The 11,804-nt window shown below is 40.5% G+C and overlaps 1 protein-coding gene across 1 annotated transcript in view; it reads left to right on the top strand.

Moving 5' to 3' along the window:
* hs3st4 (heparan sulfate (glucosamine) 3-O-sulfotransferase 4) overlaps nt 1-11,031 on the top strand; it is a 78,527-nt gene extending 67,496 nt beyond the window's left edge. The window contains exon 2 of the mRNA XM_061026616.1: nt 8,881-11,031. Within this exon, the coding sequence (XP_060882599.1) occupies nt 8,881-9,535 (655 nt within the window). The 3' untranslated portion in view covers nt 9,536-11,031. The remainder of the gene's footprint in view (nt 1-8,880) is intronic.
* The last annotated feature ends 773 nt before the right edge of the window (nt 11,032-11,804 follow it).

Here is an 11,804-nt window from a genome sequence, read left to right on the forward strand (position 1 = left end):
GACATTTTTCTTGCATCAAAATCAAAGCGCAGTGAATTAATAACCCATGTTGCACTCATTGTAAAAGGCTGGTGTGCAGCCTATTGGCCAAAAGAAAGTAGATTTTATTGAGAAGTTCTGGAAGAAGAATTAGGAGATCTACACATTTTTTAATTAATTTTCTTGCAAAACTAATCCAGCAAAGTGTAACTAATATAAAACAAAAGATTTTATGAGGAATCATGGCATACATGTGCTTTTCTGGCTCATAGCAGCTTAAAAAAAAATGGATGTTCACATTTATTATGGTTTGATATTTGTAAATCAAACTTATGCTAGGTTGGAATGATTCTAAGCAAACACATTTAAGAAATGTTACGGCTGTATGTTTCCCTGTGCTGTTTGTCCCTTCTCCCCTTCTGTAGTCTCCAGCCCAGGTGACGCTACTGATTGCACAACGAGGCGCACCTGGCCTCAGAGCGTAACAGCCCGGTGCTGCGTCCAGGAGGAGAGAGGCTTTAGGAGTTTAGACTGCGGTGCCTTGCAGTCTGGGATTCTGTTGTATTTAGTTAATTAAGTTTCTAAGTTGATCCTTTTATGATTGAGTAGTCTGTCTATTGATAATAAAACCCTGTGTTATGACTTTGGTTAGGTGTGTAATGGGTTTTATTGGGTCAGTTTGTGGTTGTTGTTAGCCCCATAAGGCCACCTTATGGTGGGTTTTAATGGGGGCTCGTTTGAGGTGAGGTAGTTGTGTAACTTGTGGCCTTCACTAGTTTAGTTTCTTGGTCCATATTCTCCATCATGGTGTTGAGTTCAGAGTCATTTTAATATTTCTACGCATTCTCCCAGGTTAGTTTAGTTACAAAACTAACAGAAACAAATGGCCAGAAAATACTCAAGTTGTATGGCTGCATTTCACATTTGGTGCAAATGCGAGGTTGATACAATATGTAGACTTCGTTGTAATACACTGCAGTTCTCCGGGAGCGACTGTCACTGACATTTTCCAACAGCTTTATGGCACACATCACCAATTTATGGGCTATGAGAAATGGCAGACATAACACATTTGCCTGCCATCATTTTGCTGTGATATTCAACCTGACATTTTGTTAGTAACCTTAAATCTCCGAAGAAGAAAACTGCTGGTTTCTCTCATTCGGGTTCTGTCGGTATTTGCTGCAGATGTGCACTAATGCTTCCGTATAGAAGTGGGAATAGTTTGTGCAGGCCCCTCTTCTCTGTGGTGTCACACTGACCTACAGCTCCATAATGAATTGGGAAAAAAATGGGAAAAAAAAGTGGCTGTGATAGGTAATTTCCTGCAAAAGGTTCATGCTTAGGTGTTTAACTGATAGTGCTGCCAAAAAATAACCTCTTGGGTATAGAACAGGGGAAGAAAAGACAGACAAGCCTCTCTTACAACGCCTCCTTATTGAGCCGAGTTACACACTCAACACACAGGAAGAATCAGGTATCAATAAATCACATTTAGAATTAAAGAACAAGAATTTTTGTGCTCCATTGAGAAGGACAAAATTAAGGACAGAAGCGTTTTTTTTTATTTGTTGTCTTTTAATCCATTTGCTTCTGACACAACATTCAGCCATATGGCTTTGCTCTAATAGAAAGCGGTTCATATCTTCTGTAGCAATGTGTTTATCTACACAGTCATTGATGCCCTTCAATCTTGTCATCTTGTCAGTTCTGCAGGCTCCGTACAACATGTGTGATTGAAAATGAAAAAATGCAAAATGCCAGGAATGCTCTCATTGGGGAAAAAAAAAAAAAAAAAACCTATTCATAAATCTTACAAATTCTGTCAGGCTTTAGTAACCTCAAACGAACCCAGTTAAGACAAGTACTCCTTATCAAATCTCATGAATATGTCATGTATAGCGAATGAGTTTGAATGAGAAGTATTTGTGTAAAATGCTGCTTCACATGCAGCGGTCAGACAGTGCAGACTTTTATCTGCTTTAAACTTCACTGGAATGATCGGAGACGTTTTTTTTTCTTCTTCTTTATGAGGTGCAGAAATCTATCATGTTCAAACTGTCATATTAATTGGTTCTGCTTAACTGAGCCAGATCTGCAACATTTTCAGGATGTAAATTTTAGCCTTTGACTCTGACGTACTCAGGTGTGACGTCCAATTACAGACGGCCGTTTTTTGGACTTCTTTTTATTTTATTTTATTTTTTAAGCTAAAACCTTTTATTCAGGGGGTTGTAAGAGAACACTTATGGGAGATGCAAAGATAAATGGAACATGTGACGTTTTATTAACTTTAAAGTCAACCCTTTTAGTCCTATGGTTTTCACTGATACAATTCTGACAGGTCATTTAAGTTAGCTGGAGAAGAAGCATGTTTACTATTCTTCCATATCTCTGGTGCATTAGCTAAACTCCAGGATGCTGTGCTCCGTTTCTTTCTCTCTACATTCCAACTTTGTGCATTAAATGACACTGACAGAGGCCCCATTTTTTCCCTGTGTGTGTGTTCAGACTGTGCTTGTTTTTGTAGTGGCAACATCAATACACGAATATTGAGGGCAATTGTGATCAAATTGAACGAGCGTAGCCTGAAGTGCTCTCATCAGCTCATCCAAAGGAGAAAAAAAAACAACAAGAAAAGAACACAAATCATCTTTCAAAAGAGTGTCAGACTGCTGTTTGTTTTATAAGAGAACAGATGAGACATTATGTAAGGATTTTATTTTGGGTTTAATGTATTTCTAGGTTTGTGAAGAGAAATCAGTGGGTTTTTTTAAACCATGTAATACTTTAACTGTTCTGATGTTGAACAAAAAAAAGCAATATCCTCTTTTGAGGCTCTGATTTTGAGATAAGATTGCTTCCATTTTCTCCCTTGACTTTAATTCAGTTAAAAATAGACTAACTCTCCAGCTCATATTCACTGTTATGGACTAATGATGCCGGGTGGTATAGCATTCCAAACATCCCCACAGTTTCCCCCCTCATCGCGGTGCTTTATTTCATGATGTTTTTATGTCCAAAGGGCGTCTGAACACAGCTTCAGATCTCAGCGCTGCAGTCTGGTGATGTGGGGAGAAGAGGTACCTGGCTCACCCACTGTTGGAAGTGGGACGGTCTTTAGGGGATCTCGGGAAGAGAGTGGGGAATAAGGTTTTTGATCAGGACCAGCTGTCACTTCTGTCCTCAAATATTCTGCTGAAGCCCACATTCCTGCATGGTATACTGGTATAACGTTTTTTCTTTTTTTTTTAAAGAGTAGCAAGGCTGAATTGTGTTTTAATTAGTCTTTGTGTCTCCATTCAGCAGCCGGGGTTTACGTGACAGTAGAACTTAATGTCCCAGGAGAGACAAACAGTGATAATGTATCACATGACTGAAATCCTGCTGTTATATTTAATCAATGAGAAATCTGATCATGATTTTGTGTTGGTATGATGATGAACTTTGTGATCCATCAATGGACTGGAGTTGGTAGATATCAGACTTATGTATGTAGCAAACAGACAGAAGACATAATAAGCATAGTATAGTTATATTTAGTATAGTTTGAGTAGTGGGCAAAAAAAAAATATATATGGACCAATACATCAATTTAAAAATATTGCTGCTCAAGGCCCCTTCAAAAGACTAATTACTGTCATTTCTTCTGAACGTTTTTGTATTTGCTACTCATTTAGTAGGAGACTGTCAGTTTTTCATTATTCTCTAAATAACAGCTCACATGGTTAAAAAATAAATAAATCATGAAAAATATTACAAACCACAGTAGGTGGATGAATATTCAGTCAAATCATACGCCCAAGCCCCTGAAAACAGCAGCTTGGTCAGAGGCCCAGTGAGTCAAAATGAAATGCAGGAGGTTCACCTGTACTCTCACTACTGGACACCATTGTAGTATCAAATCTGTACTTACTAGTCCGGGAACCAGGTCTATCCCTCAGGATGTTTTTTGCTATACCTTTTTTTCACTAGTATATTTAGTTAGCCCATACCTTGGGCCATCACACATGATAACGACCCCTCCCAACTCGGGGACTTTTGGTCCTGAGGGGGCAACAAAAACCCCTTATTGAAAAATGCTTTGGTCAAGATTATGTAAAGTCACAAATTAAGTTGTTAAAATTGCACCAATATTTGACAGATTTGGTATCCTGAAATGTAGAGAAGACAAAAAAATAAAAATAAATAAGATTCTATTTTTTTCTGCCATTACATTTTAAGTTATCATCACTAAAACTCATATATGAAGAACAGCTCCAGATGGATGTCAGGGGGATGAGGGGTTCAAACCAGAAATATTATTAATTTCAATTTAAATGATGCCTGAAGCATCTTTTTTTACTTGCGTTTGATAGGTTTTTATGTTTTACTTTTGAAGGTTATGTTATCTTGAGACTAGGGTTAGGGTTAAATTGGTATTGCTGCTAACTATTCTATGTTTTCATATTGTATTTTATACTGATGATTAACATGGTTTGCCCCAATTAGATAAATAAGTATATAAAATAAAACACATGGGATTCTCACTCGATAATCACCCAACATCTATTGGCTAGGTAACCAGTCTCAATACGTCAGTAATTATTCAAACCCTAGCTCAGCATAGCAAAACTGAGAAAGCTCATGTTGACGTTTGTCAGCACAATGACTTGAAAAACTGTAACCAGCTATTGTCTACTTATAATTACTAACATAACGGTATATTCCATTTTGTCTTAATGGACATTTAATAATATGTATTTTAGCTAGAAGACAGCAAACTCTGCATATGCCAAACTCATGCGACAGTCGTAGCTAGGTAGTCATAAAATGAAGCTTAGGGCCACATGAAGAGGTGCTTTAATGGACAAGTTTAGAGTGCGGACATGTTGCAATAACACATATGGAGACACAGTTTAGTGTCAGGAAAAGCTGACCTATAGGATCCTCTGACTGCACTCAGGTCTGAAGGTCAGATTCAGTGAGAGAGAAAAAAAAAAAGAAAAAAAAACTCTCCACCTTTACTCGAGCCTGATCCGATCGCTGAGAATGGCAGTATACTCTGTATTTGTTTTGCACCTTAACCGTGAAAACACAGTGCCTCCCACTCCAAAACAGACCCTGTAAGACCCTTTGCTGTGGCCTGTGGGCTTGTTGTTTATGTGTGCCAAACATGTACGCATCCATTTGTTGAGAGCAGAGTGAAGAATGACTCATTTGACCATTCTTTATATATATATATATATATATATATATATATATATGTATTTGTTCTTTGTGCTGCTGTGATCACAAACATGTCACTCAGAGTGTAATACCAGGATTATTCATTGCAAACTGACCCCGGTATCTCTCACTTCAAAAGGTCTTGACTGACTGTTGTTGATGAATAGCCGCTTACACCCTCGATTTATATTTGCAATGAGACTCAGAGAAACACCTCAATACAATTACCTTTTGTCATCCGTTCTATTATCAGCGTGCTGTGACAGTGAAGGCGCCAAGTTACTGGAAATATGTCCAAACAACTTTATGGGAGAATACTTGTATGTAAGAAGGACTGCAGCGTTATTTTTTTGTCACTAATTTCATGAAAGCTGAATGAAATATGTTTCTTCTGCAAAAGGCAATGACTCACAAGGACTAAATAATGACATTTTTTTTTTAATTCACACCTCCATAATGTTGATAGATTATGTTTTTAGGAACCATTCAAAGAATCACAGCAGTACTCAACACATCCCTGGCGCCATCTTCAACAAGTTCTCTCCAAGGACTCTGAAGCTTATTATGAGTGGACTCCTTTTAGAATAATTGATTGTATTTGACATGACATGGAGGAAGCTCAGGCGGATTGATACTCTGCAGCAGAGCAGTGATCAATCCAAATGAGAGACTTGGGGGGGGGGGGTTATTTCCTCTGCCAGACTTTATTAGGGAGAACTTCCCTTCTCTGGAGGGATGCTTTTTTTCTTCTTCCAGAAACAGCTTGGACCTATTAGTATCTGCGATGTGTGTTAGCATGATCCCTCATCTCATCATACCTCAAAATATCCCCCCTTCTTTTCTGCTTTCAGGGAGCATAATGCAACATGGAGGGAAAAACCGGCTGGGCATGTTCCAGAGCACTTTAACGGTGGGCGTTTAGGCATGAAGAGTTGTGATTATCCGCGGAGATTAGCTTCTGTCTTAACAAACACAAAGATTCGCCGGGATTTGGTGCACTGCGCGTTCTGAATGATGAATCCACCTTTTAAGAGACGACTGGACATGGTGTGGATCCGAATTTTTATGTGGAGTGGGTGTGAAATGAAATTTCCTCCCTAAGTAAGGTACATGACTTCAGTACGACTGGAGGAATGTAGTTTTAAAGGTTGATTTTCTACTTCTTTATTCATCTGTCTGACTCGGATTATATTTTTGCTGCATTTAATGGACTGATTTTGTTCGCACCTTTTAAGAATTTCGACGGACTCGCACTCTTCAGCTTAGTCCATCTGTATTACTTGTTTGCATTTAGCTCTCATTGCAACAAAGGAAATTCTCTTGCACACATTCTATAGACTACCTCTCAAAGGAGAAATCTTGTGAACAACGCATATGTTCTCCCTGTGTATGTTTTTAACTCAAATGAAGCTTTGGACATGTGTTGCAATGCAAGAAAGTGAATGTCAATTTGAATGTCCTCAGTGTGAGGCAGTAAACAGCAGATGGTTCGCGGGGCCTCTTTAGCGCTATGGATTTCATTTAGCTACCCACCTGAATGACCTGTGTGGAGCTGTGCAGCTGATGCGGAGACAAAAAAAAAAAAAAAAAAAAAGCTTGAGTTAACAGTTTGCTCTTGTTTACTCCAGTTCCACAACACTGCAAGGCCAGAATAGTCGTTCGCCACGGACAGAGAAATTAGCTTGTTTATCAGCATTTTGATTTCCGTCCCGCTGACATTTGAGACGTACATGATCCATGACTGATTCCCAATGAGAGCGAAGCCTCTGAAACATAACAAAGCATTTGGCTTGTGCAGTTTCCATTGTTTTCCAATTAAGTGTAGGATGATTAGCGTTGAGCCAAACAGGGACAATGGCTTCTTATGTTAAGGTTACCTTGAACATCGTGCATCTGTCCTGTCAATTGGATATGCTCCAAAGATGCACAGCACATTACTAGAGAAGCTGCAGCTCATGTCCAAACAGGATGTTTCAAGGTGATTTGCTGTGGTGTATTTGAGATTTTTTTGTGACATACATGGTTGTGTTAGACCGTCAGACCACCAACTTTTCTTTGGAGTTGACTTAAAGCGGAAGTCCTTGACAGGTTAAAAATACATTTTTAGTGATTCATTAATTTAAGAGAAGAGTGCAAAAAGATTAAATATAATGGGAACTAATACTCTTTGTACTCTATCTGTAGATATGTTTAATATCCCATTACAGGCCCAGAAGTAACCACAGTTCTATTCTGTCAAGAGAAAAACATAATCCGGAGGGAAATTACCCATCAGGAAGGCAATACTGTTACTGAGATGCAATTACCAGGCCACTTGTGAGACTTTCAGGCCTGGTATCCATGGGTGCATGGCTGTGTGTGAGGGTGGTCGATATGTGCATAACAGCTCTTATGTTTTGCAGAGTAAATTGGATTCTTTGCCAGAGAACAGTTAATTTAGAATATGTCCAAGATGCAAATGATTGATGTGACTATATCGCTACAACTGTAGGTTTGGGGAGCAGCCTGATGGAAAGAAAATATAGCAGGGAAGGGAGGAAGGAAGGAAATAGGTTTTAAGGCAGAATTATGAAGAAAGCTTGTGCACTAAATCTGGGAGTCCCCCGCATGGAATAATTTGGATTTTGGCCAGCTGTTTATACGTTAATTCCAGAGCTAACATTACTTAATTTGGGGAGGGAAAAAAAAAAAAAAACACTGTGTGAGCTTGGATTCTGTTTCACTTTACATTATATTGTGAGCTCCTGTGCAGCTATTTGTGAGTAGTTAAATACACGGTGTGTCTCACAGAGGATTTAATGTACCAATTTAGCACTGAATCACATAGCCTACAAACAAAGAAAACAGCACGGATTGGAATGAGCGTCAGTGTAAACATTTGATAAGGATTTGCTCAAGGCGCAATGCTATGCTTTATTATTGATATGAAAATAGAAACTGTAAAAATGAGCCCCGTCTCTGTGTGTGTGATATAGTTCCCTCTGCACTGTCACATCCTACAACTCATTCTCACCAGCATATTTGTGGCAATGGCAAATGGCTGGCTAATACATTTCTCAGGTGGTGGTGGTGGTGGTGGTGGGGGTGGGGACATTTCTATTGTGCTACAAATTATCACATTGGATCTTATAATGAATCATGGCTGCCTTCAATGGACAGCCCCTAACCTTGCACATTGTTCAGGGAGAAGAAGAAGAAGAAGAAGAAGAAGAAAAGAGCAGCCTGCACCCATTGCATTGGAAGTGTGTGTGCATAAGAAATAAAACTGCCTGAGTGTGAGCCATGCATGCATAATAGATGTATGACAAAACAATACCCCAGGCACCCCGGTATTAATGATATGCAGCGCACTCATTATTAAAGTTCCAAAACAGCTCCTGGAGTAACACAGATGGAGTCAATTAAGCAATGAGCATACTTGCTTTGCCTGCCGTTTCATCTCCTTTCTTTTATCTCTGGAATATTACTCCGCGGGTGTAATTAGCTGTATGTTTCTCCTCGCAACATAATGTCCAGTGATAATAACAGCTATTTTCACTTGTAATTTCAAATAATGTACTGCTTAATAAATGTACCAAATTTGCTCGCACAGTGTCCTTGGGTATTTCATTTGCACTGCAAGAGGTGTGCAGGATAAAACCATGCTAAGCTGATTTTTTTTCCCCCCCCTCTTCTTCCTGTTTGTGTTCCCAGAGACCTGATGCCTTCAACGCTGGAGGGGCAGATCACCATGGAGAAGACACCCAGCTACTTTGTGACTAACCATGCCCCAAAGCGCATCCACACCATGGCCAGGGACATCAAGCTTATTATTGTGGTGCGTAATCCTGTCACCAGAGCCATTTCAGACTACACGCAGACTTTGTCCAAGAAGCCCGAGATCCCCACCTTTGAGGTTCTGGCTTTCAAGAACCGGACGCTGGGTCTTATCGACGCCTCATGGAGTGCGTTACGTATCGGAATATATGCGCTCCACTTGGAGAGCTGGATGCAGTATTTCCCTCTCTCCCAAATGCACTTTGTCAGCGGCGAGAGGCTCATCGTGGACCCGGCGGGCGAGATGGCCAAAGTGCAGGACTTCTTGGGCCTCAAAAGGATTGTCACAGACAAACACTTTTACTTCAATAAGACTAAAGGATTTCCGTGTTTGAAGAAGCCGGAGGACAGCAGCACTCCCAGATGCCTAGGCAAATCCAAAGGGAGAACTCACCCTAAAATCGACCCAGACGTGATTCGGCGGCTGCACAAGTTCTACAAACCCTTTAACATGATGTTCTACCAAATGACCGGCCAGAACTTTGAGTGGGAGCTGGAGGAGGACAGTGAATCTCGCAGCTCTCAGGACTAAGCAGACTGCGGCATGGCAACGGCTTTTAGCCACACCACCAGCCTTCAATTATAAAAACTATTGTCTCGCTCCTCTTACAGGGGGAGTGCTCGAGCACGCCAATCAATCATGGCCGTCTTTGCAGTGTCTGTATCCATTAGCAAGAGTTTACTGACATGCTTTTTCTCTCCCTTCAATACTAATGTGGTTGATGATGGCAAATCATATTGTACATACCAAACATAAAATATATTTATATTTGTGAAAAGGAGATGATTTATTCATTTTGTTTTTAAAGCATAGAGCTGATATAAAAATCCTGTCGACTATGGCAATGCATGCGATGAGTTAAGTGTCCTTACCTCATGAGCCCTAAGGGCAAACTCTGCCTGTTTCTTCTCCCTTTACTTTCCTGCAGTTTGTTGCCCTCACGCCCACTTACCAGCACCCAGTACAAAAAAGATATTCTATTTCAATGGCTGAGGCCATGAAGAGCTCTGTGTTATGTCTTTTCACACTGTCCTGCTGCTTTAGAAGAGAGAGAAAATCATAGACCCACAGTCCAGTAATCCTTTGACATGTGCTCATCCTTCCGTTTGTGAGTGGAGACAATCCTTTTTCTGTTTTGTCAGTCTGAGTTTACCAAAGTGTTAATTTCCTCAGTGTCAGTGTTCTGGTTTCCCTGCACTCATTAATTGCACACATATTCAATAAGGGAGCTGATGTACAGTGGCCATCAGTCAATAATTGGATTGTTTCGCTGCATAGCTACACATTAGCATACTGATGACCATGCACTCAGATGTGCTGCAGTATCAGTGGTTTTGGCATAATTTGACAAATGAATGCGTGTTCTACAAATATCAAGGGTTAGCTGTGGATCAAAACAATCCTGCATCTTGACAAAAACAATTTCCTGTGGCCTCCCGAAAAAAAAATAAAACTATCCGTTAACTCTTCCAGTCCTTGACTGCTTGCTTGGCAACCTCCCCCCCTACCCCACCCCACCCCCTCTTCGCAGTAATACATGTCAATGAGGGTGAAGAACAACAACGCAGGACTGAGCAGAAGTTTGTTAACCAACATCTGCTGCCACGCGCTCTTCTGTCGTTGGAGATTAATGGCGTGTTAAATAAACCGCTGCTGCTGGAACAATGTCAATGTCAGAGAGAATTTTTGCTGTGAAGGAAAAAAGCTACATACATGCCCAGGTAGATTCCAAAGCCATTACTGTATGTGTACTTAACTTGAATGAGATGATTGTTTGCCAGGGAAATGTGCTGTAACCAGAGGTTTACTGCCACACACGTTGGGATAACTGGTGGCTGCTTTTGTGGAAAAACAACAGGGTTGTTTTGTTTTGTTTTGCTGTGCAATGCTCCTTTACAACGTCATATTTTTTCTCTATTATTTTTCATTCTGCATAACTCGCTGTGCGTCTGTCTGTTGTCTCTGGACTTTTTCATCAATTGAGACAATCAATACAGTCAATGAGTCAATAAATACAGTCTGCTCCACATCACTGCTTGCTACAGCTATGATGCATTGCTCTGTTAATCCTCCCTGTTCTCTGGCCATGGATGGCTGGATTGTTACACTCTCTGCAGACCTCTCTGTCACCCTGGGGAGGCCCGGCACCAGCAGCTACTTACACAGAGCCATTGATTCAATCAAAGTAAGCACTATACTGCCCTTTGTAGCGCCAAGCCTCAACACTTACCTCAGAGTCTCACTCCCCCCCCAGTCACTACTTCCACTTTGAGGCGTTTTCTGTGCAGCCATCTGTTGGGGTTTTCCTGACAATCTCTCTGCACTTTTTACCTTTCAGCTTCCTGTCTTCTCCGAAAGCACCTCTGGTATTCTGCGGTGGGAAGCTGTTTTAACAAAAGATTCATCAAGACTTGCTAATCACACATTTAAGAGATGTTTTTAATCTTTTTTTTAATTTACATTCATTAGCCTCGAGCACAAGAACACATATAAGCCAGCCTTCAAACAAGACAGTCCCTCCTACTCAGTGTGGAGCTACTCAAAGAAATCCAGAAAAGGCAACCAACAGAGTTATTAGGCACACTAGGACTCTGTTTCCCATCTGTAATATGCATCCTGCTGTCATTTGCATATCCAGGATCACACATGTGGGGGAATTCCTCTGCGGTGTCAAAACATCCAACCTCTCATTAACAGAAACGCGCAGCACCTTTCTCTTTGGTACCTCTTTGCTTGTTTGGGTACAGGCAGGGTTGTGTCTGTGATATTTCCTGGGAGAGTTACGATGCATGAAAGACAT

This window comes from Labrus mixtus, chromosome 20, assembly GCF_963584025.1.
Source record: "Labrus mixtus chromosome 20, fLabMix1.1, whole genome shotgun sequence".
Classification (NCBI taxonomy): Eukaryota; Metazoa; Chordata; class Actinopteri; order Labriformes; family Labridae; genus Labrus; species Labrus mixtus.